Below are 17,652 nucleotides of genomic sequence, written 5' to 3'. Positions count from 1 at the left end.
TGAGGACGCACCATGCCGTGGTGATAGGGACCCATTATTATTATTTACTGCTGAAAATTTTTCCAGTAACCCAAAGGAAGTGTAACAATTGTCTATCAACAGTTTACTGTCATCAAGTAGCAATCCAACATAAAGCAGCTCTGTAAAAGCACTTCCTAGAGTCACCCCTGGTGCTTGTTCGACTCCCACTGTGTACCTATGGTTAGAACTTTATAAAGTACCCTGCAGACGTAGTCAAGCGCCAAACCTTATAACCAAATCTGATTGTTTTCCCTCGTATGAATTGCTTCATACGTGATGACCAAAATATGCTTTGCCAACTGAATATGAATTTGGGACAATGTCAACCACGTTGTGGAACATTTCATCTAGACGACTGAAGAGGGATCTAAGTTTGTATATTTTATCATTTTTGTCAATTGTGTTTTTGTCATTGAAATGAAGGAAACGATGAATTGTTTCAAATTTGTTTCTGGTCTTACAGTTTGAAACTAGATTGTTATGGCTATCAGGATGAGTTTTCTAGTAAATTCTTCGGGAAGGCAATTTGAGATATCCAAACAAAATGACAAGATATTGATATATGTTTTCCATTGACATGATATCTGGATAACTTTTCATGAGTAATAAACAACAGTAAGGTGAATGCCACCATTGTCTTTAGTAGCGGAAGGGGTAATACGTCAGTATTACGTAGTATACCCCTTCCCAAGGGTTGGAGATGAAACTCCACTTTTGAACGCATCTGCTCCAGGCTTATAGTTTTTAGGTTTCTTGCCGCCCATCTCACACATACTCGAAGGAAAATTCATCTATAAGAATATACATGAATTGATATTGTTACTGCTCAGCGTATGATATATCATACCATATGCAGAATCTAAAATTACTATGCTTCTATACAAAGATACATGTACGCCAAATGGCCTGAAATATTCACGATTATATAACAAGTAATATTAGTACAAGTTTCATAATTGAAAATATAATTTATACTGAAAATAATTACCTTTATTCCAATCCATGTTTTCTTTTCTTTAAGATCCTAACTAAAAAACTCATACCAACAAGAGAAACGAAACGAGAGCATTCTAGAATTCTACAGTGCCTGAATCTTAGCTCACTCTTAACCCACATCTATGTACTGTCTACATGAAAAAAAAAAAAAAAACTGTTAACTTAAATTCAAAGGAAAATGTATGAAAAAATATTTCCCACAACATATTTTTAATTATACGCTGGGCATTAATGGGTTAATATTGTTCGTTGATAGCCAATGCTCTGGTATCATTGCAACGAAGCCATCAACTATCTTGAAGTCCAGTATTTTTCTGTGATGTTAAGATGAACACGCAAAGCTTTGCAATTTTCTATGATTATGTCCTTTCCACATAACACACAATTGGTTGAGAGGGAGATGCAGATTCTATATAAATGGGTATGCTAAACAATCCTGCCCTGTCAGAAGGCTGCCACTGCTGGGTTTCTCAGTTCTTATGGGATGATGTTTAAATTTTGGAGGAGGGTTATGACATATCTTTAGCCGATTCCTTTTTTCTGTTCAAAAATTTTTATATTGGAATTTTTTATCGAATTTAACAGAAATAAAATATTTTTGAGTAATATTTTTTAATTAGGGTGCAGTCTTGCTTAGCCAGTTGATCTGCCAATTCATTATTTCTTTGCCTAGTATTTGGAGCTGCTTTATCAGGGTACAGCATTGAGAAGTAGTCAGTTTTATTTAAACTGTTTTTTTATTGGGTTATTTTACGACGCTGTATCAACATCTAGGTTATTTAGCGTCTGAATGATATGAAGGTGATAATGCCGGTGAAATGAGTCCAGGGTCCAGCACCTAAAGTTACCCAGCATTTGCTCGTATTGGGTTGAGGGAAAACCCCGGAAAAAACCTCAACCAGGTAACTTGCCCCGACCAGGAATCGAACCCGGGCCACCTGATTTCGCAGCCAGACGCGCTGACCGTTACTCCACAGGTGTGGACATTAAAACTGTTATTGGCTATAGCTTGTATAGCTGCTTTTGAGTCAATGAGGTTTATGGCTTTGGAAAAGTTATTTATTATTTGCAGTAGATTTGTTAGGATAGTGAATAAAGCTTCAACTTCTCCAGCAAAGTTTGTGGAGCCCTTCCCATCTGCTGTATGGAACAAGAAAAATGTTGAAGTTTCTCCAGCTCCTGCACCACCAAAGTCGGTTTGTAAAGATCCATCACTGTACAGTAAATGTGTAGCCAGGTTTCACAAGGATATTTGCTATTAGTTGTTTCCAATGTTAATGGTTTTGCTACATTTGGATTTGTATCATTTTTTACAATTGGTTCCAGTAAGTTGTTTTCAGTTTGAATATTTGTGTATTCCAAGAGATTTTGTCGGATTTGTAATATTTCAATGTCAGTTTGGGGAATGAGATGTGTTTGTAATCTTGTAACTTTCTGCATAAATACTTTTGTTTTTAATTTAGTAGGCATTATTTAGTATTTTCTCCAATAGTCTGTATCACACGAAATAAATATGTATTTTATATTTTTATTATTTATTTTATTGTTTCCTCTGCATCTATAAAACTCCTAGTTGAAGACTGGACATAAGAAGAGTGCCAGTGGCAATATCTTTGAAAATTAGTTTTTCCAAACCAGTAAGAAAAGAGGATAAGTTCCACTGTAATGTTATTTAGAACATAATTTCTCTCCTAGATGTGTATACCTGTAGAAGGAAGCCCTGTTTTCTAGAGTTTTTCTCTTTGGCACTTGCACCCTTTTTTATATACAGTCTTAAATTATCGAATGCCCAATACATCAAACATCTCAGTCTCGTGGATAAAAATGTAATATTTCACGTACATAACTTTTTAATTATCCAAAACAAAAATAATCCTATCAAGAAATAACAAATTAAAACTAATGAAGCCATAGCATCAGTCTGTAAAACCCTATTCATATGTTAATCTAGAACACAAGATGTATATTTAGCGATAATAACTGTGATAATGGACGTGACTCTCACAGAAGGAATCTTGTTGCATGTTGTTACAAGGTCTGATATTTCTATGATTGCGGTTGATTTTATGTAACAGTATTTTACCTAGAGTGAGATTGAAGTCCGAAAATAATGAGTTTATAATCAGAAGTTTAATTTATGAACTATTTAAGTTTGAATTTTTTCTGTTGGGAACAAACGTGACTGATAAAGGTAATGTATGTAAGACTTCATTGGTTTCTTGAAAACCTAAATCTACTTATCTCAGGTCAGGCAGGATTTAGACTATATCAGCCCACAGCTCAAAAAACAATTAAACTTAATGAATTTAAAGACAGATTAGATAAACACAGAACAGTACTGGCCATCTTTGTACATTTTAGAATTGCCTGTGATCCAACATGGCGAATGAAGCTGTTACATAAAATTCATAAAATGAGTATAAATAATAACAGGCTAAAAATAGTATTATAAATTTTTAATTGGAAGTTTCCTAGTACCCGGTACTCGTTACATAAACTGTTGTTGTTGTTTTCTAATGCCAGGCATTTGACAAGTCATTTGACCTCTTGCACTCCAATATTTTTCAAAGATATTGTCATGGTTAGCCATTGACACACAGATTTTGAGATGTTCTGAATCCATTTCTTGATTTGAGTTTACAATGGACAGTTAGGAGACTGATATATTCCAATTCTATGCAGATGCTTGGCCAAAGTCATGGTCTGTTGCCAATCTAAAATCGGGAATCAACTGTGGATTATGATGCAGGGAGTTCCATTTTTTCCCTTGAGATTGTGTTATCAAATTTTGTTTGTTGAAGTCTAAGTCTACATAAGCTGTAAAGTCAGCCATTGTTGTATAATCATAAAAGATGTATATTCCCCTGTACCAAAAATATATTACAAACTGACTACAATCACATCTAGTAACATAGTATTAAAATTCTTTACAGAAAGGAGCCACTGTGTAAACACAAAGACGACTATGTAACTACTACCGGTTACTAGAAAACTACCATTTAATTCAACGATTTTCAAGTACAAGATATGAGGAAACATTATCAAAATGTAAACAATCAAAACGAGGTCTCCCTCAAGGTTCTGTCTTGCGCACTACCCTATTTAGACTGATGATCTAGCAGCGAAACTTGTTGCCTGACGTAACAGGTTTGCTGATACTTCACTATAGCTACGGATTTACTTGCACATGAGTACTCATGGACAGCAGTGAAGAGGGATAGGTAGAGACCACAGACTTTCGCATGACATGTAGAATGAATATAGTAATTTCTGGTAATGTTGGGGAGTCGGTAGGCAAATTAATTAACCATTTCAGTTTTGACTTCAAGACAGAAATGAAAGAATTAACTGAACATGTCTGTAAACTGGTGATTCAGAAAACTGAAAAATACGAGTTACATGATTCATATTCCTTGTTTGGAAATCTAAATGAATTATTCAACCCAGCAAATATTGTACAGATGAATGTTACTCACAGGAATAATTACCATAATGTTACTTCAAGCATATACAGTAAAAAGTACTCATGGCAGTGTAGCATTTGTTACTTTGAAATAAATAGTAGTACTCATGGCAGTGTAACATTTGTTACTTTGAAATAAATACTTATGAACAATCATCCAACACTTGCAATGTTAAAGTTGACGTGATTGAGGCATTACGAGCTCTCATGCTGAATTACCCTGAATTTACATCTGCTGTATTGAAATGTGTCTGGGTTCCTTGTGGATCTGTTGACGCAGGAAGCTTTTTCTCACTGTATAATTTAAATGTTAGTGACCGTAGACGCAGAATGAAAGAAAATAATATCACTTGTACTATGCTTTCATTCACGTAAAAATTGCTTTCCAACTTATACGAAATTATTACGATTATTTGACAACTAATTAGCGATAAAACGCTAAATGTTATATAGCCTTTTTATCACAATTTTTTTCGAAATTAATGCGAAATTCCGTGGTCTCAAGCCCATGAAGTTACTCGCCAACTGCAACACAAAGTAAGTAAACAGCGAACAACAAAGGCAAATAACAACAAATAAAAAAATACATACAAAAGTGACTAACTTATGCAAAAAGAAACCAAGGAACATGAACATCACTATCCTAAATAACAATCAATCAAAGTCACAATTCTCTTAAGGGTGATATCATCAAATTCAGTATATTATTGCACAATTTATGTGCTTCACGTTGAATCAAAATTGGTAAAGGAGAATTATCACCACGGATACAGTCAACCTTTCCTATTTTTTCATTATGCACAGCAATAAATTTTGCAGTAATATATTGAATTAGATGATATCACCCCTGGGAGAATTGTGACTCTGTTTACCACAATTAAACTTTTAACATTACAAAAACCCTTAAGAAATAGGTCTACATACAAATGCAAAATGGAAACTTAACTTCATTAATAGGTACCCTATTTTGTTATTAATTGAAGAATGTGATCCCAAAACACGGTAAGTAAATTTTTAAGGAAGGACTGGGCTTGTTTATGTAATCCACTGGTCTGAGCGAGTTTTCAAGTGACATGCACAATAACACAAACTACAGGACAATGACTGGAAGAAACACGCTTAAAATATGATGGAGGTCTCAAATATAATCATATTATCTATAAATCATAAAAATGGCTCAATCTATTGGGACAGTTTTGGAATCACACACATTCACAAAGCAGGTTTCCTATGGCACGTGACACTGAAGTTTTTAACGAAAAAAGTGGAAAAAATGGTCCAATTTTCAGAGGGAAAGTAGTTTAGAATGTGAAGAATTCAACGTCAGTTTACTTGAAAGCGTATCAGAAAATAGCAAAAAAATTGCAAAGAATTGAAAAAATTTGAGTTAGAAACTTAAGTGTCGCATGATACAGAAAAGCCAAATTGACTTTAAAATCTGTCCCTTTCATCAACAGGTAGCCAAGAAACAGAGAAGACGTTATTCATCGTTCTGGGCCATACTGTCATTTAGTAATTGCCTTTCCAATAGCTGAACTTTCCTTTCCAACAACGCGATTTTCCTGTCTTCTTGTTCAAGTCGCTTCCTTTGGTATTCTAGTCTATCAATCCTTATTTGTTCCACAACACTACTCTTCCTTTTCTTCCTAGCTGTCATGTGGCCCCGCCCTGTATTATTCTCTACGGCCGCTACTTCTGGTGTTTCTGCTAATTCTTCTTCCAATGGCACTACTGTTTCTGACGATAACAATACTTCTGGCCGTATATTCCTTTTCTGTCCATATAGCTCATCCATTTCTTCTGCATATGCAAAAAACTTTCTCCCATTTCCTGTTGAATTTTTCCCATCCACATATTTCTTGTAGTTTATAACCAGAACTCTCCATCTGCTTTCGCAATGGTTGTCTGTAATTTTCTTTTTCAATACTTCACTAAGTTCCTTCGCGATACATTTCCACATCTGCTTAATTGTTCTCAATTTCATCGTTCCCACTTCTTTTCTGTACGTTTTGTAAAGATATATCAGCATTTTTGTGCTGTTGATGTCCCACGACATAACCTCTACGTTATCCGCACTTGTTGTTCCCTCATGTAGGACGAGGAATTCACTTAAATCTGAAATAAATAGCATTAACGCTTGCCTTTATTACTCTGTTAATTTTATTTCACATTTTGTTTTCACAGTAGGCCTACAATCATAAAAGAAAAAGTTACGAGATATCATAACGTATGCCTGCTATTGCACGAAAAACTCAATTTGTAAGCCAATTTTAATTTGTATAGTTTCGTTTTAATTGCTAATTTATTGTTATTTACTATTGTATTGTTGTTGGGTAAACATCGGAAACAAAACAAAATAAATAAGTTAAATAAAAAAAAATATGGTCGGCCACATGGCGATACAAACTACGGCCTACCTTTTAAATTATGATACTAAAGTGTAATATGCATAGTTATGATATTCAAGTATTAGGAATATTGTATTATTTAAGATTCAAATATTGAATAAATTCTTACCATCCATATCAATATTCATTACAGACAATTATCCAAACAAATTCGGTTTAATTCCAATCAGCCGCCCAAGGTGCAAGTACGTTTGATATTATTAAGGAGGCCGTCCTCATTCAAAGATGCTCGTGTAAATACCGCTAAGGATCTCACTGGCAGTGCATGAGATGGCCGCGCATGCGCAGCATGAGGAGTTGACAATCTCACAACCTGCTCTTGGTAATCTTAGAGTACTTGATGATCCTGACCCGAGACTCTCGTGTTGCAACAGCGTCCAGTCCAGTTTCAATCCCTATGCTGATCATTATATAACGTCTTTGATGCTGATGCTCAACTAGCACATGCGCATAAGAAGCTACAGGAACCGTACATGAACTGATCCATGAACCGCTTGTTGGAACCGACGAGCACGGAATACATAGAGTAGACACTAGCATCACAGTCTACTATATACAGTCGCCAAGCTTGTGTTTTTTTGCAAATCTCGTGATAAAGCGCTCCAAGCGGTTAGCAACTAGAAACAATAGACTGTCCATGGTCGACTTTGGACTGTGTCGTATTTCTATCGAGTGCTAGCTCGTTGCGTATTTCACATTGATGCTTGTGAAATGTTCGTTATTGGTTATTATGAAAATGTTAATGGCTAAAATATAATAATTGGAATAATAATATGGGACAAGGAGGAGACGTTTGTAGTGCTATAAATTGTAGCAACAGTAAGAGAAAGAGGCCAGAGTTATCCTTTTTCCGATTTCCGAAAGATTCAGAAAGGTTCCTGGGTTTCCACAAGAATGCTATACAGAAACAAAACTCTTAATTTTGAAGTTCTTTGTGACTGTTAGAATACATTATATCCTTGAATTTCACAATGAAATGTTTCAGTCTAACCGAAAGGACATTAGATACCGGTTAAAGTTCTGTCACTTAGGCTGCTAAATTTCCAGAGAAATAAAGGTTAGACCTACTTTTTTTTTTTCAGAGGATATATTTTTAATTGTAGCTATTAATTTTGTTATTATTTTTATGTGTTATTTTACTAAAGACGTAGAAAAATTAAGTTTGTTTTAATGAAATTTATTGATCACGTTTTATTTTCAATTCTGGTGGGATTATTATTGCTTAGGACTACTTTTTTTTAAAAAAAAGGACATGTTTTTAATTATAGCTGTTAATTTTGTTGATATTTTTATTTGTTGCTTTACTAGAGACGTAGAAAAAGTCTGTAACAATAAAATTTATTGATCACGTTTTATTTCCAATTCTGGTGTGATTATTATTGCTTAACCTCATCCCACTTTGTTAACTACGTAAGCCTACACTACAAGGATCGGTACACGTAAGTTACTCCATTAATTCATATTTCCATTATTATTGTTGTAAAGGGAAATGTAAATTAATATTTGTTGGTTTCATAGTTAATTATGCTATAATCTTGAATGAGTGAAGCTATTATAGTAAATTTTAGTTCGTTTTGCACAAACAAAAATTATATTAACTTATTTCTTGCATTATCTTCGAGTATATGGTGGAATTTAATATACTTCATTAAAATAATAAATTAACTTTATGCATTTAATATTTTAATAATGGAAGGAAGGTGTTAATTTTTCCAAAAGAACACGACAACGAAAGTGTAACATATTTTGTCGTCTGCTAGGAGAGAGATCTGCGAGTCCACACTTGTGGAGTAACGGTCAGCGCGTCTGGCCGCGAAACCAGGTGGCCCGGGTTCGAATCCCGGTCGGGAGAAGTTACCTGGTTGAGGTTACGAGCAAATGCTGGGTAACTTTCGGTGCTGGACCCCGGACTCATTTCACCGGCATTATCACCATATCATTCAGACGCTAAATAACCTAGATGTTGATACAGCGTCGTAAAATAACCCAATAAAATAATAAAAAAAAAGAGATCTGCGATGATGAGGCGATAGTAGCGATCCTAGTTGTGGGCAACTACCCATGTTTGCATTTTTACTACATATTGAGCTTCGCGACTGTATATAGTAGACTGTGCTAGCATCTTAATTACCATTGGCCGGAGTGAAGCCGGTTTGATGGACCTGACGCCATCTTGTTGCTACCAAAACATTGCAAAATAGTTATTACGTTATAGAAGATCTTATGATAATAGGAATTCCATATGTCTCTAATTTCCTGGAGGACTCACACTTTCTTGTTTGTTTCGTAATACAGAATCGCTAAGCACGTATTTTTTTTTTTTTTAGCAAAAATTACAAAACTGTCATCGATAAATCACATATATATAGGTTATTTATATTGACAGCTCTTCAAATTGCAGTATGGTATTTAATAGGTACTCTGGAAGGTTAAACAAACAATAATGATAAAAAAGGAAGATAACAGTTTGACGTTATTTTGCTTCTATTTCAATAAAAATGCTACCCTATAATAATTACTTTTATAGGTTGATCCATTTGCTTCGATTGAATAATACAACTTGCTTCTTAACGCAAATTATCATTCTCCTCCCTTTGTCAGTATTAGGTATAGATGTCCCGATTTTGTTTAGAGAAAGAGTGGAATGCTCTTAACCATTTAAGATTTGATAGGCTCTTCGTTTATAGTATATAATTAAATTATAACGGCGAACAAAAGTGAAGCTTTATTACCAAGTGGGTCAAGTTAGTTCACGACCGAGTTAATGAAGCTACTAAGTCTGCAAAGCATAAGTCTGATTTCGTGATTATGTAAAGTTTCTTTCAACCCATAAGCAGTGCTGACTAGATCAGACGCTATGGACAGTACTCTATAACAGAGTCGCCAGTATGAAAGGATAATTCCAAACCTTTGGCGTGAGACGAACTCGATAGCTCAGTGGTAGAGCGAATGACCGGAGAACAGGAAGTCGCAGGTTTGATTCCCGCTCGAGGTTGTGAAATTTTTCTTTCATACCATGGCATGATTGTGACTATAATAGTATTTAAATTCATTATAAAAATTAATTACAATAATAGTAATACACTATTTCTTTTTCTTCATCAAACGAATACGTGCATTCGGTTTAAGAGAAGCCTCGGTACACCCATTTTCTATAGCACTCGACACAAACTTCGAACTTGGGTTGTTAGGTTAACTTCACTCGTAAATGCTAAGTCTGCAAAGAATGTCTGATTTCGTGATTATAAAAAATAATTACAATAATATTAATACACTATTTCTTTTTCATCAAACGAATACGTGCATTCAGTTGAAGAGAAACCTCGGTACACTCATTTTCTATAGCACGCGACACAAACTTCCAACTTGGGTTGTTAGGTTAGCTCCGCTCGTAAATGCTAATTCTACAAAGCGTAAGTCTGATTTAGTGATTATAAAAATTAATTACAATAATATCAATACACTAATCCTTTCTCTTAATGAAACTAATACGTGAACAATACGAATCTAACCGACTAACCTAGGCTAAATCATTCATTATCTACCGCTAATAAGTACATTTCACACATGCATATTTACCTGTGAAAAGTTATTCCAGGAATTTTTTTTGAAAACCTGTTTGTGCAGCCATACGCAGTACATGTAGGCATATTGAAATGACTTCATTAATTAATTAAAACAACGATGCAACATCACAATCAACTGCCCATGTGCTAACCGGGAGCCCAATATTTTGGTAGCATCATAATGGCGACGGTCTACAAAAGCGGCTTCATCTCCAAGCTGTTCATGTCTACTCTATGCATTCTGTGGTCGTTGGTTGGAACGAACCTTAGGATACGGCCACACATTGGCGTAGCGTCAATGTAAGCTAAAAAGCTCAGCTTCCCCAGTTAATAATAATTTCATAATAAACCTGCAGTCTATGGACAAAATTATTTATTAATTTTAATAGATTGGAATGCGGCAGCTCAGGATGATTTGTGATGCAGCAGTAAACTAGAAGCCTGCTTACACCAGCTTCCAAGCAGACTGGTTTCTCACACTCATTCTTCTGTGTAACCCACCCCGCAGATTTTCCATCCCTTTCTAACTAAACTACCCTGATCGCAAGGCTAGGAAGAAGCTAGCCTTAAAATTGAAAATAAGTAGTTTCCGAGTTATCCCTTTTCATCAGTTGTGTTCAGTTGAAGTGTTAGTGTGCATTGTGGCTGATATAATAAATAATGAGTGAAATAACAGTTCCTGACACCAATTTACTTGAAATTTTTAGGACAATTCTATTATCAAGACTGACTTACGAAAAAAAGTGTGATCTAAAAAACAAATGACCGACTCCCTTGCTGTCAATGAAGGATACAACCAAAATACAGATGCATACATACGTAATGATACTAATACTGTATCTATTGACCGTTAATATAGTGATTCCTTTAACTATGACAGGGAGTGAGCTAATGTTATACGTATACGTGTCTATTTGTTAGAGATATGTGTAAACCGCGAAATCATATTTTACTACGTACCATTTGAAGTCATGCTTTATTGGTGTTACGAGGTTCCAACCAATCTTCGACTGCTGACTTGACATTGACTACTGCTGTATTTATTTTAAGACTATATTTTTGTAATACGTTTTCTCATATTGCATGAAAGACAACTTGAATTAGCTTCCCCTGCTCAAAATTTCATGCTACGCCACTGCGGCCACACGAGCTACATTTGTAGCAAGTTTTCTGCGACAAATGTAGCTGGAATTATAGGCAGCATAGAGTTAAATGGAAGCGGCCACACGGAGCAGTAAATGTCGCAACTCGAATGGATCCGGGTCCATTTTTTCTGCGACGTTTACTGCTGTTGAGTGGCCACACGTAGCGACATGGGTGGCTACACGTGCAGCTACATTTGTAGCAAGTTTTCTGCGACAAATGTAGCTGGAATTATAGACCGCATTGAGTTAAATGGAAGCGGCCACACGAAGCAGTAAATGTAGCAAGTTTAGCGCCGTCTGACATGTTAGGTCTATTCGTGACCTTAAACGAATTAACATAGTTATTAGTTACTGGGAATTTCTTATTATGAAATCCATATGTTTAAACTTTAAATTTATATTAATATTTATTTCCGCTTTACTAATTCCCAGAGGAGACTCAGCGAGTCAAAGAATGTACATGTCAAAAGACTTTTATCTACTAACTGACAATAAATAAAGAATAAATATCATGCAAAAGAAAACAAAAAAAAAACTGTAATGAAAGTACAAACAACCGTGTAAAATGAATGGTTATGCTTTAATTTTTTTGGAATGAGATAGAAAGCGAAAATCAAATGTCATATAAAGGACACACAGATTAAGACTTTAAAAAGAGTGAAATAACAAATTAAAGTTATTCATTTTACAGTAGAGAATTACAATAATTTAGCGCAATGTAAATTTACAAGTGCGTATGGATACGCGCGTAAGCTAATTTTAAATACTATTTTCTTAATCTTACTCCTGTTTTTTGTTACTTCACCAGAAGGAAAAGTAAATATCGCCACTAAGTTCCTTTCTGGTAATTGAATTTGCAGCCAGGCATACAACACCTTGGCATTTTATTCAGGCCTAATGTAATTAAAAAATAAAACAAGTGACATTGATGAGTGCAGTGAAATTTGTCTCTCGAATTAGCTATAAGATATCGCAATTTCTACCACCCCGCTTATCTTTTAGCGTTAAAATTTTCTTTGTTGGTAAAAAACTTTGTGAGACATGAAACTGTAACATACCCTCCCCCCAAATTTAATAATCTGAGAAACGTGATCTATCATGTTTAAGAGAACGTAAACTCTGTTTTCTATTGGATAAGATGTAGGCCTACAATGGGAGAAAGGCATTCTCTAATTTGAAGGAAAACCCATTTTCCTCATGGTTGAAATTCTCAGTATGTATATGTAATCATAACAGCAGAATCAACTTGTGTTTATGAGGGAGTGAAGTAGAGAGGGAGATTGACTTTTAGATGGGAAATTATTGTCATGACAGATTTATAACAATACGATGCCAATATATAACATATTTTGTTACTAACAATACGGTGCCAATAAATGAGGAGCTCCGAAACAAAACCCGTTAAGTCCACAAATCATAAATTTTCAGAAAAGACGAAAAACTTCTACCGCTTAAACTTGTGCATAAAAAAATTAAAATAAACCACTGTTGTAAAAAGAATTCTTTCTTGATAACAATATGACTAGCGCTGAAAATGAGTTGCATTTAAATTAGGAATAATCGCAACTTAAAACATTTTTTGGATGGACTTAACTTGTTTTGTTCCATACGGGTGGACAAAACGGTTTTAGAAACGGAAGCTAACGAAATACAAGTATGTACTTTAGGAAATTATGTTTACTAAATCAAAATTAACTCGAACCATTACATGTTACAGTGATCGTTAATGAATTAAAGGTCCAAAATGTATGACTATTATGCTTTAGTCATCTTCACAAGCAAATCAAAACACAAAAGAAAATACTGTATCATTCCAAAACCTTCTTCCTTATCAAGACAATCATATATTTAATTTTCCTCTTCATTCTGTGTCGTTTTTCTGATAATCAACAATGTTTGCTTAAAACTGTAGTTTTGGTATGTTCCTCCACACATCTCCAAATATTTGTTTCAACAAACAGTCCACATCAGCTTCTTTGCAGTTTTCACATGACCTGGGCAAAATGGCATGTTCAAGGGCTCAGTTATATCTTCCACATGACAACCTCACTTTAACAATAATTTCGAACGTCTAGAATGATCACGTCGATATGACACATTCACTGCTACATTTACATTCGTTTTACCTGCCATTATTTTCTTTATCAGACGTATCGTTTTCATAGTACTGATCCCTTCCAGCTTATGAACTTTGGAGGAAAATACCTTGAAGTCTTGAAGTTTCTAATTTATCCCCAGAACGGAAACTTTGTCCACATTACGACAGAAATTGTGGTAGTCTTCATGGACAAATATTTCAGAGTGCCTTCCCAACGCTTTTTCTATTATGACAAACGCCTTACCTGTTGGAAGGATATGAATGGCCTCGACCAAGAAAAATCATGCATATATATTTCACAGATTGCGATGATGTTTGCAGAAGCATGTACAAGAATGGCATTTCGATTCTGGCCTTCACTCCGTCTGGAACTAGTCTTTTAGTGGAGACAGCTTCATCAAAATTCTGTCTGCTAAGAAAATTTGTAACAGCTGAAGCTACTTCTTTTGCTCCTCGGCTTGCCTGATTTTCAGTTCAGCAGTAAAAGTTAGGGGATTTGTTCTCAACATCTGTAACACAGAATGCGTAGAAACTAATCTAACATAAAAGCCCCACATATTGGTAGTTTCGGTCACGGCTGAACCTGTTGTAAATCGAAACAAATTGTGTCAGAATTTTGTGGAGTTTCTTTCAACATTTTGTAGGATTTCTTTGCTCTGATTTTGTGGGCGGTAAGTGCAGCACGAGTTTCTTCCTTTTTCTTACCGCTGACGGAGGATTGCACTTCATGATGCAATCTTGCATAATATCTACATGTGTCGGTGGCAGGTGTACCAAACCCCAAGTTGAATTCAGTGGAAAAAATATTATAAAAGAACCACCATTTTACTTTCAAAGAGTCTGACACTGGAATTATAAATTTTGTGTAGTTTGCTTATACTGACATTTGAAAGAAGTCATCTCTTACTTTTTCCGCGAGAGTAGTGGCTTTCACATGCTTTCAAGTTTGATATAATGTAATAACAGATTTTCTCTTTTTGAGACCGTTTTGACCTACCTCATCTTTCGATGCACCCTTTAGTTCATTGGCGGGCAAGCTAAAAATGTGCTACCCAGGTCGGAAATAATATTTTTGAGACGCTTACAAATGCATAATTATTATGTACGCTATGATGAACATGATTACTACATTCAAAAACCCTCTTACCATATATTTTACAACGAGACTGTTCAATTTTCCGAAATCGTGTTTTTATTGACGTCGCCTCTTCGTGGATGAAACAATTCATGAAGCAAAAAGCCTGTCTTGTTCCACTTAGTTGGGATGTGTATAAACCCTTTTTCTGGGCATTATAAAACTATATGCGGGGATCGAACAGCATTTGAAGCGCCCTTCCTTGCGACTACCGAGAGGTTCAAATTGAATGAGACCATGATCCTTATCATTATAATATCTAGAATAAAATTGTAGAGTCGTATATCCATGACATTTTTACGAACTCTTTAACTCAGGACTACATTATTTTCATTTAATTTACAGTGGAGTGGCTTCATATTCTTTCTTTCGCCTAGTTTCCGTCATTCTTTTCCTCTTTCTGGACCCTGAAGATCCCTCTAAGATAGATACTTTCCTCCATAGCACCTACTACTAGAACACTATATTTTCTACGAATATAACTTTATTGTCCTGCTTAAATTATTAAAATTGTGTAATTTATACACCAACAATAATGTCATTACAGTAACATTGACTTGCCTACAGTAGCAGATACAGCTGCAACAATGAACTAATAAAATTATTAATATTATGTGGCTGCAGAATAAACAGAAGTCTGAGTCTGTTGACTTAACGGGGTTTGTTCCGACTGGAGCAGTGGACTGAATGAATTATGAAACAAACACTCGATTTCGACCGCAGTTTTAACAGGGACGCAATGGAGTGAGAACCGACTGGAGACTGTAGATCGACGTAGGACATTTCGTAGAGTAAGAATCCGTTTCAAACTCAATTTCGATCGGAGGTGGACTTAACGGGTTTTGTTTCGGACCTCCTCAAATATTGCTTCGCTTATGTATAGTCCACCTGAGTTGCCCTATTTTTTAACTCTCTTTAAAAAGTACGTACATTTTTCTTCTTTCAATTTCGACCTAAAGAATTCTTCAATAATAAAATGTATACAAAAGCGTTCTAGCAAACCCTTCACAGCAATTTTGTTTGGTAAAAGACGTAGAATTCTTTTGCAGGACAGACCTCACAAATCAGTATTGTTCATAAAGACATTTCCACTTTGAGTTGTATTTTGGGATATAATGGTCAAGTTTAAATTGCCACAACGTCCAATAAGCATTCTGCAAAACCAAGAACTTTTTACTTGAAGATGCTTAAGAAATTCGTGTATTAACAGGTGAAGAGCATGTCTAATCTGTCGTACAATCCCAATGACCCTTCTACAGAACCACGAGAAATAGGTCTTCATACAGCCTTTCAGCAAACCCTTCACCTACACCGTACTTCCGATTGTTAGTGACGAACAATATTGCCTGTTGTAAAATCGACGCAGGAATAAAAGTTAACTTTATGGCACTGCTATAAATTTTCTTCTCGTGCGCATTACAATTGTGTGTCATCGTAATAATGTGCACTAACACACAGAAAAGCGACTTTGGCTTCATAATCCATCTCGGAAGAAAGCTTCCACTACACTACTGCTGAGTGCTGCAAAACGCAAAAGAACTATACTAAAAGCCAGGTTATGAACCGACGAAACAGGAAGTAGTTGGATGGGCGAGAGGAAAGTGCAGGTTAGAGGGGTAGCCTGTGCAGTGATGACACGTTGAGTGTGGGGGGTGGAGGGGAGAAGGAGAACGGAGCTTTTCATTGGACCTCGCGTGAAAATGTCGTCTGCTAACGAAAATCTGGCAACGGAATCACGGAGACAGTGTAGCCAGTTCATTTGCAGTACCACGTGCATTACGAGTCGCATTTCTTACCAGCGTCATTAGCTCGTGCTTTCTTAAAAACAGTAATTTTAATTACTAACATTGTAGATAGTGTTATCGAGAACTATATAAGTAGTTATTTTAAACATATCGGTGACAAACGCTGAACACGCTTTGAATCTCGCTCCACTATGTGGCAACAGAGCTCAGAAAGAGACCAACAGAACGTTGCTTCCGGTTTAGTCGGTTCATAACCTGGCTTTTAGTATAGCTACAAATGTCGCTACGTGTGGCATGTCATGTGGCCACACGTAGCGACATTTAACGCAGAAGCTATCAGTAATTGTAGCGCCCGTGTGGCCACCCATTTTGCTACAATTACGGCAGCTACATTTGTAGCAGAAAACTTGTTAGAAATGTAGCTCGTTTGGCCGTACCCTTATACTTACTAGAGACACATACCCGTGAGTGGCAGGCAAGAAAAGTGTCACATATTGAATCGGCTAGCATCCGCCATTAAAGGGAGTGTTTGCGGCGCGAAATTCAAAAGCAGTACCACAATACATTGATGTAGCCTGGTGATAGACACTGTTTTAAACATCTTTTACAAAGGATGAGTCGTGATGAAATAAACACGAATCGCAGAGGAGCGCTATATTTATTAAAGTAGCATCTTTAGCAATATTATAAAAAAAAAATAAAATAAATCACCATATACACTCGGGATAAGTATGTGAAATATTGAATAATGGCAATGTCAACATTAATTTTCGGTATTACTAGTATTGTTTTAAGTTTATAATAATGGATATTTTCTGTAATATTTAAAATGATCAATTACTTCAGTCCTTTCATGCAAAGGAAGAGGAAGGTATATGGTGCTTAGAAAATCTTTAGTGGTGAAATATGAGATCATAAAAATTCTGGAAACTGATTGAAAATGTAATGAGAATAAATTTTATCATGAAACAATCTATTCATTCTGTAGTTGATGACCACCAAGTTAGAGGTCAGTAGAGATTTTTAATACAATTAGTAGCGGTAATAGTAGGCCTGGTAGTGGTAATAGTAGGCC

General features: G+C 35.6%; 1 protein-coding gene across 1 annotated transcript in view; it reads right to left on the bottom strand.

Annotated features, from left to right (window-relative positions):
- Window positions 1–2,119: 2,119 nt before the first annotated feature.
- LOC138692862 (zinc finger protein 708-like) overlaps window positions 2,120–17,652 on the bottom strand; it is a 140,968-nt gene continuing 125,435 nt past the window's right edge. The window contains exon 7 of the mRNA XM_069816159.1: window positions 2,120–5,005. Coding sequence (XP_069672260.1) covers window positions 4,995–5,005 — 11 coding nt within the window. The 3' untranslated portion in view covers window positions 2,120–4,994. The remainder of the gene's footprint in view (window positions 5,006–17,652) is intronic.

Source organism: Periplaneta americana, chromosome 17 (assembly GCF_040183065.1).
Source record: "Periplaneta americana isolate PAMFEO1 chromosome 17, P.americana_PAMFEO1_priV1, whole genome shotgun sequence".
NCBI classification, from domain to species: Eukaryota; Metazoa; Arthropoda; class Insecta; order Blattodea; family Blattidae; genus Periplaneta; species Periplaneta americana.
This window is presented reverse-complemented; position numbering and strand designations above follow the sequence as displayed.